We start from the raw sequence: 21,685 nt of genomic DNA on the forward strand, positions 1-21,685 counted from the left end.
CCCGCCCCTCTTTCCCATTGGCCAGGCACAGGCGCGAGGCTCTCCGCCCCGGCGGGGCCGCGCCAGGGGCTCGCCCTGCGGAGGGGGCTCGGGCGCGCGCCCCTGCCCCTTGCTTCGGTGTGCGCGCGCCTGTCCCAGGGACCTCCTGAGGGGAGGTGCGGCAGCCGCCTCCCGGAGACTCGCCTAGGTCTATATGGATCCTATAGGCTCTTTGCACCCTGGAGACCCAACCCACCCTAGCCCCAAAATAAGCACCCTATAGATAACATACAGTCGCCCTATAGACTATATGATATGAAAGCACTCTTTCCATCCCACCAGTGTGTCGGCAGGATATTAAACAGCGGCTACTAAAGTTAGATATTCTTAAATTGCAAGTCTGGATAATTTGTATCCAAGAGTTTTAAAAGAGCTGGCTGAGGTACTAACTGCACCACTCATGTTGCGTTCCCTTGGAAAACCAGGGAAGTTCCAAAAAACTGGAAGAAAGCTAATGCTGTGCCAATATTTCAAGACAGTAAATGGGATGACCAGGGTAATTATAGGCCTGTTAGTCTGACATTGATCCTGGGCAATATAATGGAGCAGCTGATACAGGACTCAATTTCACCCCTCCCCCCTTGCTTGCAACACAAAGGAAAGGCTATGAAGCTCAAGACAACTTTCTTCTGTAGCTAGACACCTGAATCTGAGTGGGGCATAATTGCCCTGTAGAAAGGTAAAGCAGCAGGAAGGCCGTTGCTGGTAATGGACACATGGTCACAGTGTGGTTATGGCCATGGTGGGTTCTCTTAACCAAGAGACCCTGAATCACAACCCACCCAGGGGTGGGGAGGACTCTGTTCTGCGGTGAGGGCAACATGTTAACCCCCAAATGGGAAATGGGTTCCTTGCATGCACACAGCCTGGAGTTGGAACACAACTCCAGGGGGGGGGCTGCCAATGTGGGGGGCACCCTGCATCACCAGAGCCACAGAGATATGGCTGGGTTAAGACCTACCTCTCAGAGGGACAAAACTACACTGACCCCCCCTCCCAAATGCTCAAGGGGTCACTTCCTACCCCAGGCAAGGGATAAGATAAGAACACCCCAGAGTGCAGCCACGATGGCTGACACATGCAGGAATGTGGGTTTTCTGACCTCCTCGCTCCCTGGCAGATGAGGGCACAGAGGCAGTGGCAGGACTCCATCCCAGTTTCAAACCCAATGGCTTTGGGGTAGCAAAAGGATGCGGGGCAGCATGAAAACTCCCCATGTGCCCCCTGCTGGTGCCATCTAACAGACCAGACCTAAGGGAGGATGTGAAACTGCTCTGGATTGTGTATTGGAAGTTTGATTGATTAGAAACTGTGCTGTAGGAATCATGAAAGTGCCTGGTAGGGCAGCTACCAAGAGATCGGAAATACAGCGTTGATTTTGTCATGAGTCTCATGATAATTATTGTTTTCCTTAAAGCCCCAGCTCCTGGAGCCAAGTGGAGATGTGATGATTTCAGCCTTCCTTCTTAAAGAAAAAGTAAGTTTCTAGCCCTCATGGCTGTGGAGAAAGCTTCCAAATGTGACCCCAGTGCACCCTAAAGGCTCAAAAAGCAGAAGGCCAATAGAAAGAACACCCCATCTATAATTTTTAAAGCCAACCTCGTGATTTCTGAACATTTGGCAATACTGGAAATAGGCTGTGGCATCTATGAATAATGTTTGTGTGTTCAAACTTCCCCAGCTCACTGGTCAAAGTGACCCTGCTCAGTTCAGTCTTGAAGGGGGAAGAGATATGATAAAGTGGGAATTTTCTGTAATATTTGTATAAATACTATGAGTGCCTCAGTTTCCCTCTGTATGTGCATTGCTACCCAGCAGGTGTAAAATGGCTAACACTGCTCTTGGAACAGCACAGGAGGTGTGAGTGTCACCTCGCTGTCTCTGGAATGAAGAGTGTCATTGAAGAACTGGCTCAATTTGACCCAAATCAACAGAGGCTCCAACAAGACAGAGAGACGCCCCAAGGACTGAATGATCAACACCTAACACAGGAAACCCAGCAGGTGGGACTTGGGAAATGAGCTGGAGAGAAGGGTGTCAGAAGGCTGGAATTGGGGTGGCCGTTTTGGAGGGATTCGGGAACAAGGACAGAGACTACCACCAGAGATGAGTCATCTCTGGCTGGCCATCATGGCTTAGGGTGGACCATGGCTTAACTTCTGCCTCTCTGAGCTAATCCCAGTGCGTTCAGATTCTGTAGCCAGGTGACCAGTCGATGGTACCGTGGTTTGGAGAGGCTGCCTGTGTCACTGTGAATACTCACTGAGAGCACTGCGCCCTGACAGGGGACAGCACAGACCTCCCGCAGGAGTCTGGCTGGGCTGGATTCGGTGCAGGGAGCCACGAAGAGAGACGGGGTCACTGGTGCCGACTGCCCAGTCTCAGAGTCTTTGAGGTCACAGGCTTGCCCCAGTGGAACGGTGTGAGACCTTGGGGCCAGGCCCACTACAGGGGCACCCCCAGGAGACTGGTTAAAGGCTGGGGCACAGACCAGACCCTGGAACCGCATGACAGGATAGGCTAAGGAGCTTGGCTGAAGCTAGAAAACCAATTTTCCGCTACCCTGTAAGAAGGGGCTTGCATGTGAAGAGTGGAAGACCCCCCCAGCCTAGAAGAAAGCCCCTAAGATGTTGATGCTGAACCTTAAAACCCAAATGTTCGGAGTGGGTGAGGGGAAGAGTCACAGCTGCACAGGGAGTTCTGGGCAGGAGAGAGAAAGAGATGGGCAGGCTCATAGCAGTGGGAGCCCAGTTTAGCTGCGGGACCATGAAGGTCAGAGCACGCTGACCTGTGGGGGGAGCAGAGGCTCCATGGTTTGGAAGACAGGCCTTGCACTGCAGGAGAAGGACCCTGGATGCCAGAGGACTCTGACCCCAGCTCAAAGAATGCTCGGGAGTGGTGAGGATACTGAGGCAGGGAACAAGTGGGCTTCAGCCCACGAAAGCTTATGCCCAAATAAATTTGTTAGCCTCTAAGGTGCCACAAGGACTCCTCATTGTTTTTACTGAGACAGACTAACACGGCTACCACTCTGAAACCTGTCACCATGCAAGGCACTGAATTTAGCCGTATGAAGTGGAAATCCATCAACTTCATGAAAAAACTTGTGCAGATACAGGCAGACATCATCTTCCTTTCCAAGTGCAAACAGATGGACATCGTACCAAAAGAACTGAAGGTAAAAAATCCATTACAGTCTACGTACCACACAGACTATGATGAGAGATTGTGCCCCACACGCTCAAAGAAACTGCGGAACCACCTGATCAACATCCTATACAGCAAACAGGGGAAGATCAAGAATGAGCTCTCAAAACTGGAGACTCTTATAAAAAACCAACCTTCCACACAAACTTCCTCATGGCTGGACTTTACAAAAACTAGACAAGCCATTTACAACACACACTTTGCTTCTCTACAGAGGAAAAAGGACACTAAACTATCTAAACTCCTACATGCCACAAGGGGCCACAACAGTGGTTCCCTTAACTCACCCAACAATATTGTTAATCTATCCAGCTATAATCTTAGCCCGGCAGAAGAGTCTGTCCTATCTCAGGGCCTCTCCTTCTGCCCCACCACCCCCATGAACGTGATACAGTTCTGAGGTGACCCAGAATCCTACTTTTGATGTCGCCTCCTGAAGGTTGAAACAACAGACTGGACTTCTACATAGAGTGCTTCCGCCGACGTGCACAGGCTGAAATTGTGGAAAAGCAGCATCACTTGCCCCATAACCTCAGCCATGCGGAACACAATGCCATCCACAGCCTTAGAAACAACTCTGACAACATAATCAAAAAGGCTGACAAAGGGGGTGCTGAATAGGTCAGAATATGAACAAGAGGCTGCTAGGCAACTCTCTGACACTACATTCTACAAGCCATTACCCTCTGATCCCTCTGAGGGCTACCAAAAGAAACTGCACCATCTGCTCAAAAAACTCCCTGAAGAAGCACAGGAACAAATCTACACAGACGTACACCCCTAGAGCCCCGACCAGGAGTATTCTATCTGCTACCCAAGATCCATAAACCTGGAAATCCTGGATGCCCCATCATCTCAGGCATTGGCACCCTGACAGCAGGGTTGTCTGGCTATGTAGACTTCCTCCTCAGGCCCTACGCTACCAGCACTCCCAGCTATCTTCGAGACACCACTGACTTCTTGAGGAAACTACAATCCATCAGTGATCTTCCTGAAAACACCATCCTGGCCACTATGGATGTAGAAGCCCTCTACACCAACATTCCACACAAAGATGGACTACAAGCCGTCAGGAACAGTATCCCCGATAATGTCACGGCAAACCTGGTGACTGACCTTTGTGACTTTTATGACTTTGTCCTCACCCACAACTATTTCACATTTGGGGACAATATATACCTTCAAGTCAGCAGCACTGCTATGGGTACCCGCATGGCCCCACAGTATGCCAACATTTTTATGGCTGACTCAGAACAACGCTTCCTCAGCTCTCGTCCCCTAACGCCCCTACTCGCGCTACATTGATGACATCTTCATCATCTGGACCCATGGAAAAGAAGCCCTTGAGGAATTCCTCCAGGATTTCAACAATTTCCACCCCATCATCAACCTCAGCCTAGACCAGTCCACATAAGAGATCCACTTCCTAGACACTACGGTGCTAATAAGCGATGATCACATAAACACCACCCTATACCAGAAACCTACTGACCGCTATACTTACCTGCATGCCTCCAGCTTTCATTCACACCACATCACACGATCCATGGTCTACAGTCAAGCTCTAAGATACAACCGCATTTGCTCCAATCCCTCAGACAGAGACAAACACCTACAAGATCTCTATCAAGCTTCCTTAAAACTACAGTACCCACCTGGTGAAGTGAAGAAACAGATTGACAGAGCCAGAAGGGTACCCACAAGTCACCTACTACAGGACAGCCCAACAAAGAAAGTAACAGAATGCCACTAGCCGTCACCTACAGCCCCCAACTAAAACCTCTCCAGCGCATCATCAAGGATCTACAACCTATCCTGAAGGATGATCCCTCACATTCACAGACTTTGGGAGACAGGCCAGTCCTCACTTACAGACAGTCCCCACCTGAAGCAAATACTCACCAGCAACTAGATACCACACAACAAAAACACTAACCCAGGAACCAATCCCTGCAACAGACCGCGTTGCCAACTCTGTCTGCATATCTATTCAAGGGACACCATAATAGGACATAACCACATCAGCCACACCATCAGGGGCTCATTCACCTGCACATCTACCAGTGTGATATATGCCATCATGTGTGCCAGCAATGCCCCCCGTCATATACATTGGCCAAACCGGACAGTCTCTACGCAAAAGAATAAATGGACACAAATCAGACGTCAAGAATTATAACATTAAAAAACCAGTAGCAGAACACTTCATTCTCCCTGGGCACTGAATAACAGACTTAAAAGTGGCAATTCTTCAACAAAAAAACTTCAAAAACAGACTCCAACAAGAAACTGCAGAACTGAAATTAATTTGCAAACTGGACACCATCAACTTAGGCCTGAATAAAGACTGGGAGTGGATGGGTCATTACAAAAACTAATTTCCCCCTGCTGATACTCACACCTTCTTGTCAGCTGTTTGAAATGAGCCACCTTGATTGCATTGGCCTCATTAGTTTTCGCCCCTTCTTGTCAACTGTTGAGAATAGCCCACTTCCACCTTAATTGAATTGGCTCGTTAGCACTGACCTCCAACTTGGTAAGGCAACTCCCAGCTTTTCATGTGCTGTGTATTTATACCTGCCTCTGTATTTTCCACTCCATGCATCTGATGAAGTGGGTTTTAGCCCACGAAAGCTTCTGCCCAAATAAATGTGTTAGTCTCTAACGTGTCACAAGGACTCCTCATTGTTTTTGCTGATACAGACTGAGACGGCTGCCACTCTGAAACCCATGGAGGTTTAGTGTTTTTGTATAGACCTGTGCATTTCGTGTGCAATTTAGTAAAGAGCAATGGTGAGGGGGTGCTAAGACAGAGGATCTGCACCCCAAGAGTGGGTCTAGAGACCCCCAGTAAAGGCAGTGCCTGGGCTCTGTTCAGACTCCAGCGGCTTAAAGCCCACGGGGATTCAGCATTTGGATCCTCTCATCAGTATGCTGAGTGCCCAATGCAAGGCTCTCCTGGGACTCCGACACCTTTGGAGAGAGAAACAGGGGCGCCTCTGGCAAAGAGGTGTTTACACAGTGTTCCTCAGTGCCCTGGGCAAGCATGTCAAGGCCGGTGCATGCTCTGCAAGCCCTGGCCTGGGCTGGCTGGAGTGATCCTAGCCTGGCCTCAGAGTACTTTATGCAGGGGCTAGCCCCCTGCTCCAGTGGATACTTCCAGGGAGGTGCTTCTCTCACAGGCCAGACGCAGCTCTCAGTCTCCTGCAGCAATTCTTCCCGCTAGTCCTAGTGATGATGGGCTTGTGATGGCAGCAGTTAGCAAAGGCCCAGCCCCAGAGGTGTGTGCCCGCTGCAGCCGGCAATAAGGGCATGCCTGGAAGCGGACCACTTTGCACAGTTACTGCAGAGAACAGTGACCATTTGTGCAGTGGAAGATGCTGTCTGAACGTCACGAGGGAGAGTTGCTCCCCTTGGTCCCTGTGCACAGCCTGGTGGGACCCCAGACATGGGGCACTGGCCCCTCACTGCAGTCAGCCTCATTCACAGGCCTTAAAGGGCCTGGCACATGCATTCAGTTACCCAGCTGCCTGTGGCTCTCCAGCTCTAGGATGAGGGCAGGATTCATTCTCTTTGAGCTGAACAGCTCAACTTCTCAGTGAGGCCCCACAAAGGCCCCTGCTTTGCAGCGCCCCTTGGGCGCAGATTTCTTGGGAGCAAATCCAGGCCTGCCTGCTGCAGAGCTCAGCACAGGGACCAAGGAGGCAGAGCTCAGAGCTGGCACAGGCTGGGATTGCCCTGTGGCCAAAGTGGCCTGGTGAGTGTGGTGCTCTGTCTCTGGCTAGTGGCCCCTAGACCACCTGAAGATTAATGAGTCTGCTACAGCCTTGGCTAAGAGCCACGTGGCTTTTAGCTCATGCAGTAGAGGCTCATACACTAAACTTCAGAGGTCCCAGGTTCGATCCCGCCTGCCAACAACCAGGGTCTGTCGGCGTTACACCATCAGGCCAGTGATGGCAGTGTCATGGGGACACCTGCCAGCGGGATGGAATTAGCTGGCAATGTAGTTAATTACCCATCTGCTAATATGCAAGTAACAAGCCTCTAATGTGTAATTAATCACCATTCACAATACAAAAGCCAGTCAGAGCAGGAGTGGGTGCTGCTTTGCCCTCCACGGGCACTCGGATTTGAACCCTTTGCTGGAGGGCAGCCGGTCAGAAGCAAAGCTGACCCCAGCTGCCTTCAGTTCATTTTGGGTTCTTAGTGGCCCTCTGACCAGAGGGGTTCTTCCTGGCCCGTGTTGGCTCTGGGTTGGGTGGGAAGAGGGTCTTTTTCCCATTCCCTCCCTGCTCCTCCGCACGGGCCTGCAAGCTGCCCAGCAGTATCTCATTGATGTAGCTTAGTGTTTGGTTGCTGAAAACCATATTGAGGTGATCCACTCCAGGCAGCTCCACCACATGCACTCGCTGCTTCTGCTGCTTGTCCCATCGGTTGCACAGCTTCAGGCTGCGGGTGCTGACGGTGTCATCCCCGTCCCCATAGACCACGTCCACGGGGTCCTCATAGGGGAAGCGCTCGTCATAGATGTAGGTCTCCACTGTTGGGAGGCCCGTGCCGTAGAGGCAGTGGGTCTCCACGCCAGGAGGAGGGAGCCCCTTCAGCAGGTCCTTGGTGTCATTCCACATGTACCAGCCATCCTCAAAGTTGACGTCGAGGAAGAAGCGCCGGTAGTCCCGGTACGTGTAGTTGTGGGATGGCGTGGAGATAAAGACGTGTGATTCGGGCCAGGCTATGTTGGTTGGGAACATCCAGGGGCTTGTGGTGGCCATGCGCTGTTCCTCACGCAGCTTGATGTTTGTGACCATCGGGATGCCCTGGTTATCTCCTGCAATTCACACAGGCACTCATCAGGAACAGCAGCGCTAGCAAAATGAACAGCTGTCCCAAAGCAGTGGACAGACTATTCATACAGAGATCATTCACTGCTGAAATGCAGCCACCACTGGGGGGCAGGAGGAGGGGCAAGGCTGCTGCTCAACAGATGCACTGTAATTCAGGGCAGGCGGCCAAGAGAAATATTGTTTTGAGGTAAACTATTGGATTATTAGCTAATTCAAATGATGGAACATCCAGCAGCACAACTCTTCGCACCTTGTAGCACTGGGGTCAGTCCTGACTGTGTGGGGAGGGCGCCCCCTACAGAGCACCCTGCCCTGCTGCAGCACAGCACCCGGTAGCACTGCACTGGGGCATTGGGGTCAGCACTAACTCTAAGGGGAGAACAACGAGGAGTCCTTGTGGCACCTTAGAGACTAACAAAGTTATTTGGGCATAAGCTTTATATATATCTTGTGCTATATGCCATCATGTGCCAGCAATGCCCCTCTGCCAGGTACATTGGCCAAACTGGACAGTCTCTATGAAAAAGAATAAATGGACACAAATCTGACATCAAGAATTATAACATTCAAACCCAGTAGAACAACACTTCAATCTCCCTGGACACTCAATAACAGATCAAAAGTGGCAATTCTTCAACAAAAAAACCCCATCAAAAACAGACTCCAGTGAGAAACTGGAGAACTGGAATTAATTTGCAAACTGGACACCATCAAATTAGGCCTGAATAAAGACTGGGAGTGCCTGGGTCACTACAAAAACTAATTTCCCTCTGCTGATACTCACACCTTGTCAGCTGTTTGAAATGGGCCACCTTGATTACATTGAACTCATTACCATTGCAAAAGTGATTTTTTCCTCCCTTCTTGTCAACTGTTGAGAATAGCCCACTTCCACCCTAATTGAATTGGCTCATTAGCACTGACCCCCCACTTGGTAAGGCAACTCCCAGCTTTTCATATTCTGTGTATTTATATCTCTCTACTGTATTTTCCACTCCATGCATCTGATGAAGTGGGTTTTAGCCCACGAAAGCTTCTGCCCAAATAAATTCGTTAGTCTCTAAAGTGCCACAAGGTCTCCTCATTGTTTTTGCTGATACAGACTAACATGTCTGTGACTCTGAAACCTGTCACTATCTAAGGGGAGAGCACTCCCTATGAATCACACACACCACTCCTTACAGCCACAGTCTTTCCCTGCTGGGCATCTGTCCCTGCTTCTCTAAGCCCAACCAGAAGTGTGTGTGTTGGGGGCGGGTGGGGAAAGGGTTTTGTGCCGGGAGAGTTTCTCAGCTGGTGGTACTGGGTGTCCGGCAGGAGGGGAAAGGGTCCTAAGCCTGTGTTAGATTTTCTGAGCCGGCTCTGTGTGTGTGTTGCGGGGGGAGGGTGTTTCCAAGGGTGTTGGGCAGGAGAGCCAACTCCCCTGGTTTTACTGCGAGTCTTGCCATATTTGGTGTATTTTGGAAAGACCCTGCTCCTGGAATCCTGTGATATTATTCCAGAGAATGTCAGCGTCCTTTAAACCAAAAGTAAGTTTCTGACCCTCCTGGCTGTGGAGAAAGGCATGAAAATGTGACTCTAACACAGTCCTGAAGGCTCAGACACCAGCAGGCAAAGGAAAAGCACCCACGTCTTTTTTCTAAATGTCATGATTTTTGAACTTCTGGGGTTTACAATACTGGGTGAGGGCTCAGCGATGTTCTGAATTGGGGAGAGACTGGGTAGGAAGTAGAGGGCTTCTGCATCTCAGGGAAGAAGGTGTGTGTGTGTGGGGGGGTGTTTCTGAACTCATGGGGGTAGGGTTGGGGGGAGGATTAGAGTGGGGTGGTGTAGTGCATAGGAAATAGTTTAAAGGACCTCCCTGTCTTCTGCAGCAGAAGCCACCAGAGCCCTGCTAGAGCAGCAGTGTATACACAGAGCTAGGCCTTGCATAGTTCGTTCTTTGGACCCTAGCTGTATCTGTTGGTTTCCTCATCTTCTGAATGTGGTGTAAAGAGAGTACAGATACAATGGAGGGGGGACTGGCTGTGCTGGCAGGGTTGGGTGTGTGGGAATGGTGAGGGACGGTGGGCATAGGGCTGGTCAAAAAACTCTCAACAAAATGTTTTTTGTCGGGAAGTGTCGATTCGTTTCAATGGGGACTCTTTGCAGGAACGTATTGGCTGTGACACAGCCTTCATCAGGAGAGGACTCTGGTGCACGATGGAATGTCTGGTGGGGAGGGAGACCTACCCCAGGTCAGCCAATGGGCCACGTTGTATAACTACATCATCAGGCCAGACAGAGAACAAAACCACCAGGCTCTGTAGGCCATTGGGGTGAGTGTGCACCTGGGATGTAGGAGACACAGGTTCACGTCTCTGCCATTCCAGGGGAGTGCCCTGATGCAGGGTTAGAGAGTCAGTGTCTCTGGCCCAGGGATTATTTATACAAAGTAGAAGAACGTCAACAGGAGAGCCTGAGAGATTCCTGCCCCAGAATAGCCCCTTGCCTGCTGATTAGGAGGAGGGAGAGCTTAGTTCAAGTTCCCCCAAATCAGGCAGAGCAGGGTCTTGAACCTGGGTCTCCTGCATCCTAGTTGAGTGCCCTAAACACCAGGCAAGGGGCTATTCTGGGGTGGGGGAACTGTTTCCCAAGGAGCTGTAAGTGGAGTGAATTGGGAGGAGGGTGTGCATGGTACGTGCAGGGAATAGCAGGTAGAGCTTCAGTGGGAGTCTTTTTACTGTTCCTTTCCTACGGCAGGCATTTCCTCCCCTGCCTGCTCAGAAGCGCTCGTCCCTGGCCAGTGCAGCAACGCTACCCATAGCAAACCTTGGGTGGGCTCCCTGTCACTGGGCTTGTGCTCCCTCAGGGACAGTGCGGTCAGACTCCAGGTGGCTGGCGAGCTCCCGATGGAGCATTTGCAGCCCCCTGCCCACCCTGTACCACCCTGGGGGCTCTACAACAGATTCCCACCTCCTCACTACTCCATGAAAGGAAGGCACGAAGTGGACAGTGGGAGCCATCACCCACCGGAGGCCAGGACGAGCATGGACTTGACGGCCCCGCCCCAGGGGGCACCGAGGGAAATGAAGCCCGCGATGAACCGGTCTTTCCAGGCCTGGGGCTGCTGCCACAGGAAGTAGAGGATGTTGAGGTTGCCCATGCTGTGTCCGAGCAGGAAGACCCGTCTCTGGTAGGTGTCATGCATCTCCTCAATCAGTGCCTTCAGGTTCTGGAAATACTCGGGCTGCTGGTCTGGGGAGAGAGGGGCATTGTGCCGGGGCAGGGCAGCCATGGCCAGCAGGAGCCCAGCCAGGAGCAGGTCCCTAGAACCCGGCGCAATGAGAGACACAGCAACCCAGGCCTGGACTGTCCAGTGGAGGGGCAGAAGAGGAAACGCGCTGGGGAGCACTCAGACAGGCCCCCCCACTAGAGGATCACTCCCTGCGGGGTCCCCCCATGCCCGCACTATATGATCATTCCCAGCAGGATTCCCTCCCCGCACATCTCTCACAGCAGGGCCCCCCTTCCCCTCAAGGGTGTCTCTTTCAGGCTCTCTCACCCTGCTCCCCGTCAGGCTTGCTGGCCTGGTTTCCCTCCTGGGCACGGGGCTCTCCCTCGGCGCCAAGCTGCCAAGGTGGGTGCCCTTCTGCTTCCCTCCCTGGCTGTCTGGGCTGAGGCGGAAGCTGGTCCCAACCCTGCACTTACTGGGCCCAATCCTCCAGTCGTAGGGGGCAGCCCGTACTGTCTGGTCCCGCACGTAGCCATTGTTCACCAGGTTCTGCACCAGGGTGTGTAGGTAACCTAGAGAGAGACAGCACAGAGACTGGGGGGACCCCGAGAGAGACAGCATGGAGGTCGGGGGGACCCCCAGAGATACAGGGCAAGGATTGTGGGGTCCAAGGAGGTACAGGGTGGGGGTTGGGAAGCTCTAGAAACATAGGATGGGAGTTGGGGGCAGCCGAGAGAGAGAGCTGGGGGAGACAGATAGCACTTCCTGGTGCAGACATAGCGTGGGAGCTGGGGGTCCTTGGCCACGCATTGCTGTCATGATATTTATTTAAACAGTGACATGTAATATATCGTTTAGAATCTAATAACACACTGGTCATTAATACCACTGTGAAATGTGTGTCACAAAGCTGTAGGTGAAATTATGGATGCTTTCTGATCTTACCTCTTGGAAACTGTAAAAAGACAAAGCCAGACACAGGTGTAGTGTGTCACAAGGGTTTCAATAAGGTGAAGAAAACCCTGTTCTGGCTAGTCCAGATTTTGAACTCTGTACAGATGCACCAGATGTTGGTTTAAGTGCAGTACTAATGCAGTCAAAGGAAACTAACAAAACCACCCCTGTTAGGCTATAGGAACTTGGGCAGCTTCTCTTTAGCAAGAAGTTCAGGGTCCCAACTGACCACTCCCCATTGGTTTGCTTGCCCAAAACCAAGGGATCCAATTCCAAGCTGCTATGGTGGAGCATGACACTGCAAGAATATGACACATAAAGAGGAAAGAAAACCTGGCAGCAGATACCCTGTCCTGCATGCTTGGATGCTGGCTGTTGGTGCCAGTGGCCGTGCCACACTCACATGCCATGAGGCAGGATGGGGCACTTGCTCCAAACCAGAGGGGGTCCCTTTTTCTCCTACAGGACACGCAGGAGACCAAGCAGACGGTTCTGCACAGGATCCAGCAGAGGCAGCAGCGACAGCGAGAGCTGGGGAGGCTGGAGCGGAAAAGGCTGCTAATGGAAGAGAGACGCGTGGAGCTGGAGGCCAGGCGTCTGAGTGAGGAGGCAGAGTTGGAGCAGCGGAAGCTTGCTGACCAGGCCCAACGCAGGCAGCTCAGACAGAAGAGGAGGGGCAAGTCTCACCCGTGGGACCCAGGAGGAAGGACATAATGGCATGCCTGATCAGGGGCTAGCAGACCACCCGATGTGGGTATGATGGACCCCATCACTCTGCCTGTAGCCTGAGGCATTCTGGACACTAAAGGTTACTCTGGGATTCTGACTGGGGGAATGTGGGAAGTGATTTTTTGATGTGTTGTTTTCTGTAACAATGTGACAGGGTTGAGCCTGAGGGCTCAGGTACAAGCCTGCCACGGTCAGACTCAGTGGTCAAGGGGGCAAACCCTCACTGGGGAAACCGAGTCAGGGTTGAGTGTGTCTGTGGCAGATCTGCTAGGAGTGGGGGACCCTGTCATATTTAGGTAAATAGCTGTGGGCTAATGCCCCACTGAGAACAGGGAAGAGTGCTGGGAGTGGTAAGACTGGCACAGCTGTGGGCCAGAATGCCACTGAAATCAGGGAAACTGAGGCACAGCTGGACAGTTCTGTGGCCCAAAAATTGTAGGGTGCAGTGAGACACTGGCACAGCTGAGGGTAGCCGGGGGCCAGCACCCTGCTGTGAGTAAAGAAGACTCAAGATGGTAAGAGACCTGGTTTCACACCTTTAGGGGTGGCAGAACCCTTTACTGGCCTGGGTGACCCAGATGGGGGAGAAGCAACCACCAGGGGGGCATGGATGCTAAGCACAGGAAACATGACCCCCAGTCTGTGGGCTCAGGGGGACTTTGAACCAACGTCTGTGGAATAGCCCGTGGCTAATCCTATGGGAGGGGTGACAGACTGCTCTGTGTCAGGCCTGAGACACAGTTATCTAACTCAGTGTTGTCATAACCTGTACATACAACCTGGTAACACCCTGGTCCCGACACTCAGTATGTGGTGTATGTACGGGGTGCGTACACAGAGTTATAAATGTGTGCTAGAATTATGTTCTTAACATGTGTTTGGTAAGCAGTGCATAACCCGGTCTGCCCCAGAGAAAGAAACGTGGATTTGCTCGTCTGGTCGTCAGGCAGAGACAACGAACGCACATTTCCATGAAAGGTAAACAAAGCCATCCGGAGAGTTCGTGGGGAAAGACCACTCGACGGGGAATGATAGGAGAGAGAAAAAGTCATTTTAGCATCCATCACGTGAGGGTCTAAGAGCCAGAGCTCTGAAATCACAGAATGTTGGATCCTTCAATCTCTGGGAGCTGAGGCAAGGTGAGAAAAGACTGTCATTTGCTAGAATTATGTTTTAGTCTCAGAAATGTATTTTTGCTTTTGATTGCTTGTAACCCTTCCTGTCTGTATCCCTTCTACTTCGTGTCACTTAATCAGGGCCGGATTAGCTCTCCTGTGGGCCCAGAGCTATTAGATGTTGTGGGGACCCTGTATACACGTCTTTTTTCCTAATTTAAAACAAAATGATCGCAATTATGGCATCGAGGGTATTAATGCTATACTAAACTTGCCTTTAATTAACATAAAGCTGTTCTGTGGTTACATTTAAGTCTTAAAATATGCAGAATACAGTTAAGTTAATTCAAAATAGCCTGCTTCTTACCTTAGAACAGCTGTTATATTCGTTTCGTTTTGGGAGGGAGTTTGGGTGCAGGAGGGGGCTCCAGGCTGGGGCAGTGTTGGGATGCAGGAGAGGGTTAGGGGTGCAGGCTCTGGGAGGGATTCTAGTGCAGGAGGGGATTCTGACCTGGGGCAGGGAGTTGGGGTGCGGAAGAGGGTGTGGGGTGCAGACTCTGACTGGGAGGCACTTACCACAGGCGGCTCCCAGCTGGTGGCGCAGCAGGGCTCAGGCAGGGTGCCTGCCTGCCGTGGCCCCACGCCGTTCCTGGAAGCGGCTGGCTGCTGGCACGTCTCTGCACGCCCCTGTGGGAAGGGGGACAGCGCATCTCTGTGTGCTGCCCGCACCCACAAGTGCCTCCCCCGCAGCTACCATTGGCCAGGGACCGGCCAATGGGAGCTGTGGGGACGGTGTTGGGGTGGAGGCAGCATGCGGAGCTGCCTTCCCCCCTGCCAGGGGGGGCTGAGTCGTGCCAGCAGCTGGCCGCTTCCGGGAGCGGCGTGGGGCCACGGCATGCAGGCAGCCTGCCGGAGCCCTGCTGCGCTGGGGCCTCCCTTAGCCCAGAGCTGCAGCCCCTAAAGCCCCTGTGTTAATCCGGCCCTGCACTTAGCCCTATGGCTTTTTGTGTAATGTGCTTTTTTTTCTTTTAATATGAACTGACAGTGCTGTGATTGACTTAAGAGTGTCAGACAATCCCTAGTAAAATGAACGAGCTGCTGTTTACTGTCTCTCTAAAGGAGCAACAAACTTAATTACTTCTCTGAGCACTCTAGGAGCGGGCTGGGCAGTGCAGGGCAGATGGGTGGGGGAAATTCGGGACTGGCGAGGGTTGGGGGTACCTTGCAGAAATTAACTGGGTGGTGGAAGCCAGGGTGTAACCTGCTGGCTTGTCTGCTGGCTGTGGGTGTCCAGGCTGTGAGCCACACGGCAGAGCATTCAAGACACCCAGAGTTGCAGGGCAGGTGGTGACATAGCCTCTCACTGGTCATGGTTGAACCCCAAAGCATCACAGGGGACTCTGGCCCTTCACCCAGATTGCATTCCTCCCCACTTCTGGGCTGTGGGCAAGCTCCTGCCTGGCCTGCCCAGTGTCTGAGTCCCTCTGGCCAGAGGCATTGGCTCAGTGCATTCTGGGCACTGTGCTCTGGGTCTCCTCACTCCCTGGGATGGTTATGCCTAGTGGCATTGTATGGAACCTCTCCTCTCAGACGCGGGTCACTGCACTATGGGCTTTGCAGAGATCTTGCATCCGCTGGCCCTCAGCTTCCCACCACCTGCTCCCGGCTTTGGGGTTGGGCTGTGCAAGGGTCCCAAAGCTGGGACAGACTCAGGGATAAGGGGTAATAGTCCTGGGCTTCAGAGAGCCCTGCAAAGCCAGGCCTGGGCAAATCCTGCAGCAGGCAGGGACCCTTTTCTACTGCTGGGCACCAGCAGCAGGATCAGCACCCTGGGAGCTCCCCCCAGGCCATGAGGACCCCTTGCCTTGGACACCGAAAAGGGCACCCCTCACCTGCCAGCTTGCTCTTGTCCAGGTACTCCACAGAATAGGTCTTGCCAAAGCCGGGCACGCGGATTTGCACCCCAGGCGCATTGGACATCTTGCCGGTGCTCCGGTTATACACCACTCTGCAAGGACAGGACAGGAGATGGCAGGTGGGTGGCAGATCCACCCCGCCAGGGCGCAAAGGCAAGGCCTCTGGGTGGGGACAGAAATCCAGGCAACCCCCATCCCGCATGGGAAACACCCTGCTTGGGAATTCGGGATGGGAGTTGGGAATAGGGCTTGTTTCTAGGGCCCATCGCTCGCCGGAGGGCACGTGTCAGCCCTGAATAGCCGATGAGGTGGCTGTTAAGATTTTGCATTATTCGTGGGTGTGAAGGCTAGAGGAGCACATTGTGACCAGTCTGTATATCCTGGGCCAGAGGATCTCACCTAGGGATCCCTGCATCGGTCCCAGCCCTCCCAGGTGAGCTAGAGCAGGTCAGGTGCATTGCAAGGGGCACAGATGAGTCCTGGTCAGCTAGAGGCAGAAATCCCTGGTGACAATGCAGGAGACCTGTCTGTGTGGGGTTAGAAGATGGGGAAGAGGTGCCCCACAACTTGGCATTTCCTGGCTTTTTAGGGTTTGCCATGGCGGGAAGGGGGGACCACACTGACCCAGGCTGACCCCCCCCGAGGTGAAGGTTCTGTTTTGTTTATGTAGGAGGATTTTGGGTCTGGGGGGGCAGGGATGCCTTCTGGACTCCCCCTCTGGCGTGTGGGAACAAGGAGGGAGCACCCATGTCTGAGGTTGCAGGGAAGACGGAGTTAATTGCTTGTGCGGAGAGGCCTGGTGAATCCATCACTACTCTTCCCAACTCCAGCACAATGGAGCCTGTGCTCCGGGGCCGGGGAGCCTGTTGAGTGCTGATCTCTGACCTGTGCCCACCAGGCCAGGCCTGGCTCTCAGAGCAGAGGAGTCTGTCCAAGCTGCACAGCGTTAACAGACACTGGAGAGCCCCTGGCCCTGGAACTCAGAGCGTCTCAGGCCCGGGAACCTTGGCCACCTCTCCCCAGCCGAGCTGCGCTCTGTCACATGGGCCCTCTTCTCACAGCTCCCAACCCTAGAACACAGTGGGCAGCCCTTTTCCCCGAGTGTCGTCTGCGGCTTCAGACCCGCTGCAAACACAGAGCCACGGTCTGGCGATCTCGACTCAGCGGCAGCCTCGCTTTTGCACGGCTAGCAGAGCCCTCAAGTGTACCACAGCTTAACCGATTTGAGGGAGGGGGAAGCCGTCCTCATTAAAACAGCCTGGGGAAGGTGCACTGTGGTGGGAGCCAGGAGACCGTGAAGTCAACTCTCACCTCGGTTTACATTTGTGTGTGTGTCACAGCCCTGATTCTGAGCAACACCTGGGGGTAGGTAAGAGCCAGCCTCCCTCTTGCACAAATGTGGTAACTGGGGCAATCTCTAGTTGCTCTGGGAATAGAATCCAGGTCTCTGACAGCCGACCCCAGTCTCAGACTTGTTACCATTCCGAGTGCTGGCGCTAACCACTAGTCCCCACCCCCTCCCAGAGCCAGGAATAGATCCCAGCCCAGGCCTCTATCACCGAGCTAGAGGAGCTGCTGTGACCCGCTAAAACATTGGCTTGTCCAGCTCTGACAGTGAAGGCAGAGAGCTACTCCAGCAAAACCTCTAAGGAATGGGAGCCATTTCCCCAAGGGCAGCTTGTGGCACCAGTCCCGTTGGAAACAAAGGGAAACAGCAGCTATCTGCTAGGGACGCCTCTTCCACTAGCCACATAGTGTTCGTCTTTACTGCAGGCATGAGCGTCTTCACAGACTCACAGATCCCAAGGCCAGAAGGGACCACTTGGGTCATCTAGTCTGACCCCCTGTAGAGCACAAAAACTGGCCCAAAATAATTCCTAGAGCAGGTCTTTTAGACAAATATAAAATCTTGATTTAAAAATTGCCAGTGATGGAGAATCCACCACGCCCCTTGCTAAATTGTTCCAATGGTTAATTACCCTCACTGTCAAAAATTGGCACCTTATTTCCAGTCTGAATTTGTCTGGCTTCAACTTCCAGCCATCGGATTGTGTTAGACCTTTCTCTGCTACATTGCAGAGCCCATGGTTAAATCGTTGTTCCCCACGTAGATACTTACAGGCTGTAACCTTCTCTTTGTTAAGCTAAATAGATTGAGCTCTTTGAGTTTATCACAACAAGGCAGGGTTTCTTATCTTTTAATCATTCTCATGGCTCTTCTTGGACCCCTCTCCAACTGATCACCATCCTTCTTGAATTGTGGCCACCAGAACTGGACACAGGATCTCAGCAGTGGTCGTACCAGTTCCAAATACAGAGGGAAAATAACCTCTGCTCACACTCAGAATTCCCTTGTTCATGCATCCCAGGATTGCATTAGCTGTTTTGACCACAGCGTCGTAGTGGGAGCTCATGTTCAGCTGATCATCCACCACAACTCCCAAATCTTTCTCAGCGTCCCTGCTTCTCAGGATAGAGTTCCCCATCCTGTAAGTGCGGCCTACATTCTTTGGTCCTAGATATATACATTTATATTTAGCCATATTAAAACATAGTGTTTGCTTGCTTTTTAATACGGCTAAGTTTACTTGTTTACTAAGAGAGTCAGATCGCTCTGACTCAGTGACCTGTCCTAGTCATTATTTACCACTTCCCTGATTTTTGGGTCACCTGCAAACTTGATCAGTGATGATTTTATGTTTTCTTCCAGGCCACTGATAACATTTTAAATAGCATAGATCCAAGAGCCGATCCCTGTAGGACCCCACTGGAAACATACCTCCTCAATGACAATTCCACATTTACAGTTACATTTGGAGACCTATCAGTTAGCCAGTTTTTAATCCACGTAATGTGGGCCATGTTAATTTTACATCATTCTAGTTTTTAAATCTTCAATCCTATTTGGTAGCTTTGGTTCCTGTGATGGGGTATATAGACCCCACACTGGGCAGCACAGCGTTAATGAGCTCTTGTGAACTCGAGTGGCCCCACCCCATCACACCTGTTGGAGGGAGGAGCTTAAAAAGGGCAAATCCAGCACAGCTGGTGGGAGAGCAGATCTTTGGTCCTCAGCCCTTGGAGCAAGGCCGGAGCGCCTCAGCTGGCCACTGTCCTACAACTCCTCCCTGAAGGAAAGGAGTGCTGATCCACTTTTGATGGGCCTATTCTTCCGTATTAGCCTGTGAGCCCCGTTGGGGCTACAGATTTCCAGAAGGCGCTGAAGAGAGAGCCTTGCCCCCCTTGGGGCAGCTCATGTCTGTCCACGTCTTTTGTCTTTGTTGACAGCCCCAGAACCTGCTGAGCCCCTTCAGACTGCACCAGTGTGGTGGAACACCCTCACAGCACTGGGCAGAGGCTGGACGAGTGCAAAGCCTGGCCTAGAGCATGCCTCGTGGAAGGAATGCAGAAACAGACGCATTGCAAGGAATGGGAGTAAGGGCAAATAGTGACTAAGATAGGAAAAGCACCGACTGACGTTGCTTAATTACGACCTAACTTCCTTAGATGTGCAGTGAAGGAATGTTGGTGGTAAGTTTTAGTGGCATGGAAACTGACCGAAAAGAAACCAGCCATTTGGAAACTAGAGGGCTATGGGAAAAGGGTCAGATATAGAACATTTCTTAAAAGGCCCATTAAAACAAGGTAATGGGTTCACTTGCAGATCTCCAGGAAGTGCACCTCGCTCCCAGGTGGTGTGGTGGAAGCTGGTGAAGAGGCAGTGTAATCTCCATGCAAATTGAGAGTTCGAATCTCTTCTGCATGGGAACAACAGGACCCTGCTTACATCCCCCGTGCCCTCAGTCCTCCTGACCCCGCAGTGGATGCAGATGGGAGGACACAGAATCGGGGCCTAAAATGGTGTATTGGAAACTCTGTTAAAATTATAAACTATCACTTTACATTCTCAGGGGTTTGCCCCAGCCTGCTTGCAGGCTAGGGGGCACTGTAGGGAATTGTGTGATCGGGGTCTTCAGCAGCCAGACTGCAAAGAGCTGACTTAGAGCAATTTGGGCCTCTGCCTGAGGGAGCAGCCTGCTTTGTCTCTCTCTGGTTTTGGTGCATTAGGGTTCTGGAGGCTAAGAAATAAAGCCGTGTCTAACTTCAGTTTGTATGCTGTGAACATAACACCTACGGAGGTTAAGAAACAATTCAATGACTTAGGCTAATCAGAGATCAGTGGCCTGCCTTTGCAAGATTTATAGATTTATAAGAGTCCCAAGCGAAGCCCTTGGGAGCTGTCATGGGCCAGCAGCTTTCCCTAATTCCACTTCCATTTTCCTAGTGCTCGTTTCTAGGCCTCGCCACACCCCGTCTCACTCTACAGACTGTCTCCCTGCTCTTTGGGTATTCGCAGACCCTCACCATGTCCCTCTGAGGAGCCCCCAGTCCCAGCCAAGTGGCCGCACTTTGCCCTTCCCCAGAGCCCATCCCTCCCGGCTGTGAACCTCCTCTGCTTCCCTCTCCATCGCTCCCACCTGGGGATGGCTTTCTGAGATGGAGGTGCCCAGAAGGGGATGCAGCATTTCAGGCATGGCTTCACCAGGGTCCTACAGAGGGATGGGGCAGAGCTGCTGCTCTTTGGGGTGCTGTGTCTCACTGTGGCCCTGCCAGCTCCCTTGTCCCTCCCGGGTGCAGGGCTTTTACCCCAAGCACTAGCTGAGTCCTCAGGGGACTCTCCAGATTCCCACCTCTCACCCAGTGCAGCAGAGCTCTTTATTTGCACTTCGACCCCCTCCCATGCTGCTCCCTGCATTCGTGGGGCTCAGTCCCCAGGGCAAGGAGCCTGTGCAGCTTCTGGGCCGAGCAGGCTGCCATGGCCAGGGCACCCGCCCTGGGGCTCTGAGCAGGTGTCACGGATCTGTGCTCACAGGACAATCCCAGGAGAATCCTGTCTTGGCTGAGGTAGCTGAGAGTTCGAGGAGGCCCTGACTAGCTGCATCTCAGACCCCCTGGATGGACCTGGCCTGATGCGGCTGCAAGTGTAGAGGGAGGGCAACACTCAATGGCGAGGTGGAAGGCGCTGGGTGGGTGGGCAGTTGAAGGGCTCCCCTTGTCCCCAGTGGGCTATGGGGCCAGCTGGCCCAGTACCAGCGAGCTAGGGCTTGCAGGGACTCTCCAAGGGGAGCTCTGGGGTGGGGTCGGGCAGGAACCTGGTGTTGTCGATCCAGCAGGCGACGCCAAGCGGCAGGAACATGTGCAGGTTGATCCAGAGGGTGAAGTAGTCCTCGGTTTTGCGGTGGCACATCCAGTTCACCACTTTCGGCTTGTCCAGCTTGGCCTCCAGCTGGTTCCCCAGGCACGCGGGCACTGCGGGCACCAGAGACAGAGAGGAAGCAGCCAGTCAGACCCCAGCGCCCAGCACGACAGGTCCTGGGCTCTGCTGCTTGAGGTCTGTCCACAGCACCCCTATGGCCGGCAGGCCCCAGGGGTGCTCCAAGGGTGGCTCAGGAAGCACGGGCAGTGCCAGGAGGGCTGCACCTGCCAGAACCCATCTCTGCTGCCTAGTGTCACCATGGGGCTCCCTCAGGCTAGGGCTCCCCTAGGCGGGTGGGGACTGCATGGTTCCAGGCAGGGACGCGTTCAGACCGGGACACCTATAGGGGGGCAGGGACCACATGGGTGCCAGGCAGGGATGCGCTCAGGCTGGGGCTCCCCCCACATGGT

The 21,685-nt window shown here is 52.8% G+C and overlaps 1 protein-coding gene across 1 annotated transcript; it reads right to left on the minus strand.

Moving 5' to 3' along the window:
- Window positions 1-5,457: 5,457 nt before the first annotated feature.
- Window positions 5,458-21,237, minus strand: LCAT (lecithin-cholesterol acyltransferase). Its single transcript, XM_074968413.1, has 5 exons — window positions 21,172-21,237; window positions 15,995-16,110; window positions 11,781-11,876; window positions 11,103-11,327; window positions 5,458-8,074 (listed from the first exon to the last, which is right to left on the minus strand). The coding sequence occupies exons 1-5, from the start codon at window positions 21,213-21,215 to the stop codon at window positions 7,437-7,439; spliced, it is 1,119 nt and encodes a 372-aa protein (XP_074824514.1). The 5' UTR covers window positions 21,216-21,237; the 3' UTR covers window positions 5,458-7,436.
- Window positions 21,238-21,685: the final 448 nt, after the last annotated feature.

The sequence above is a fragment of the Natator depressus genome, chromosome 12 (genome assembly GCF_965152275.1).
Source record: "Natator depressus isolate rNatDep1 chromosome 12, rNatDep2.hap1, whole genome shotgun sequence".
Lineage (NCBI taxonomy): Eukaryota > Metazoa > Chordata > Testudines > Cheloniidae > Natator > Natator depressus.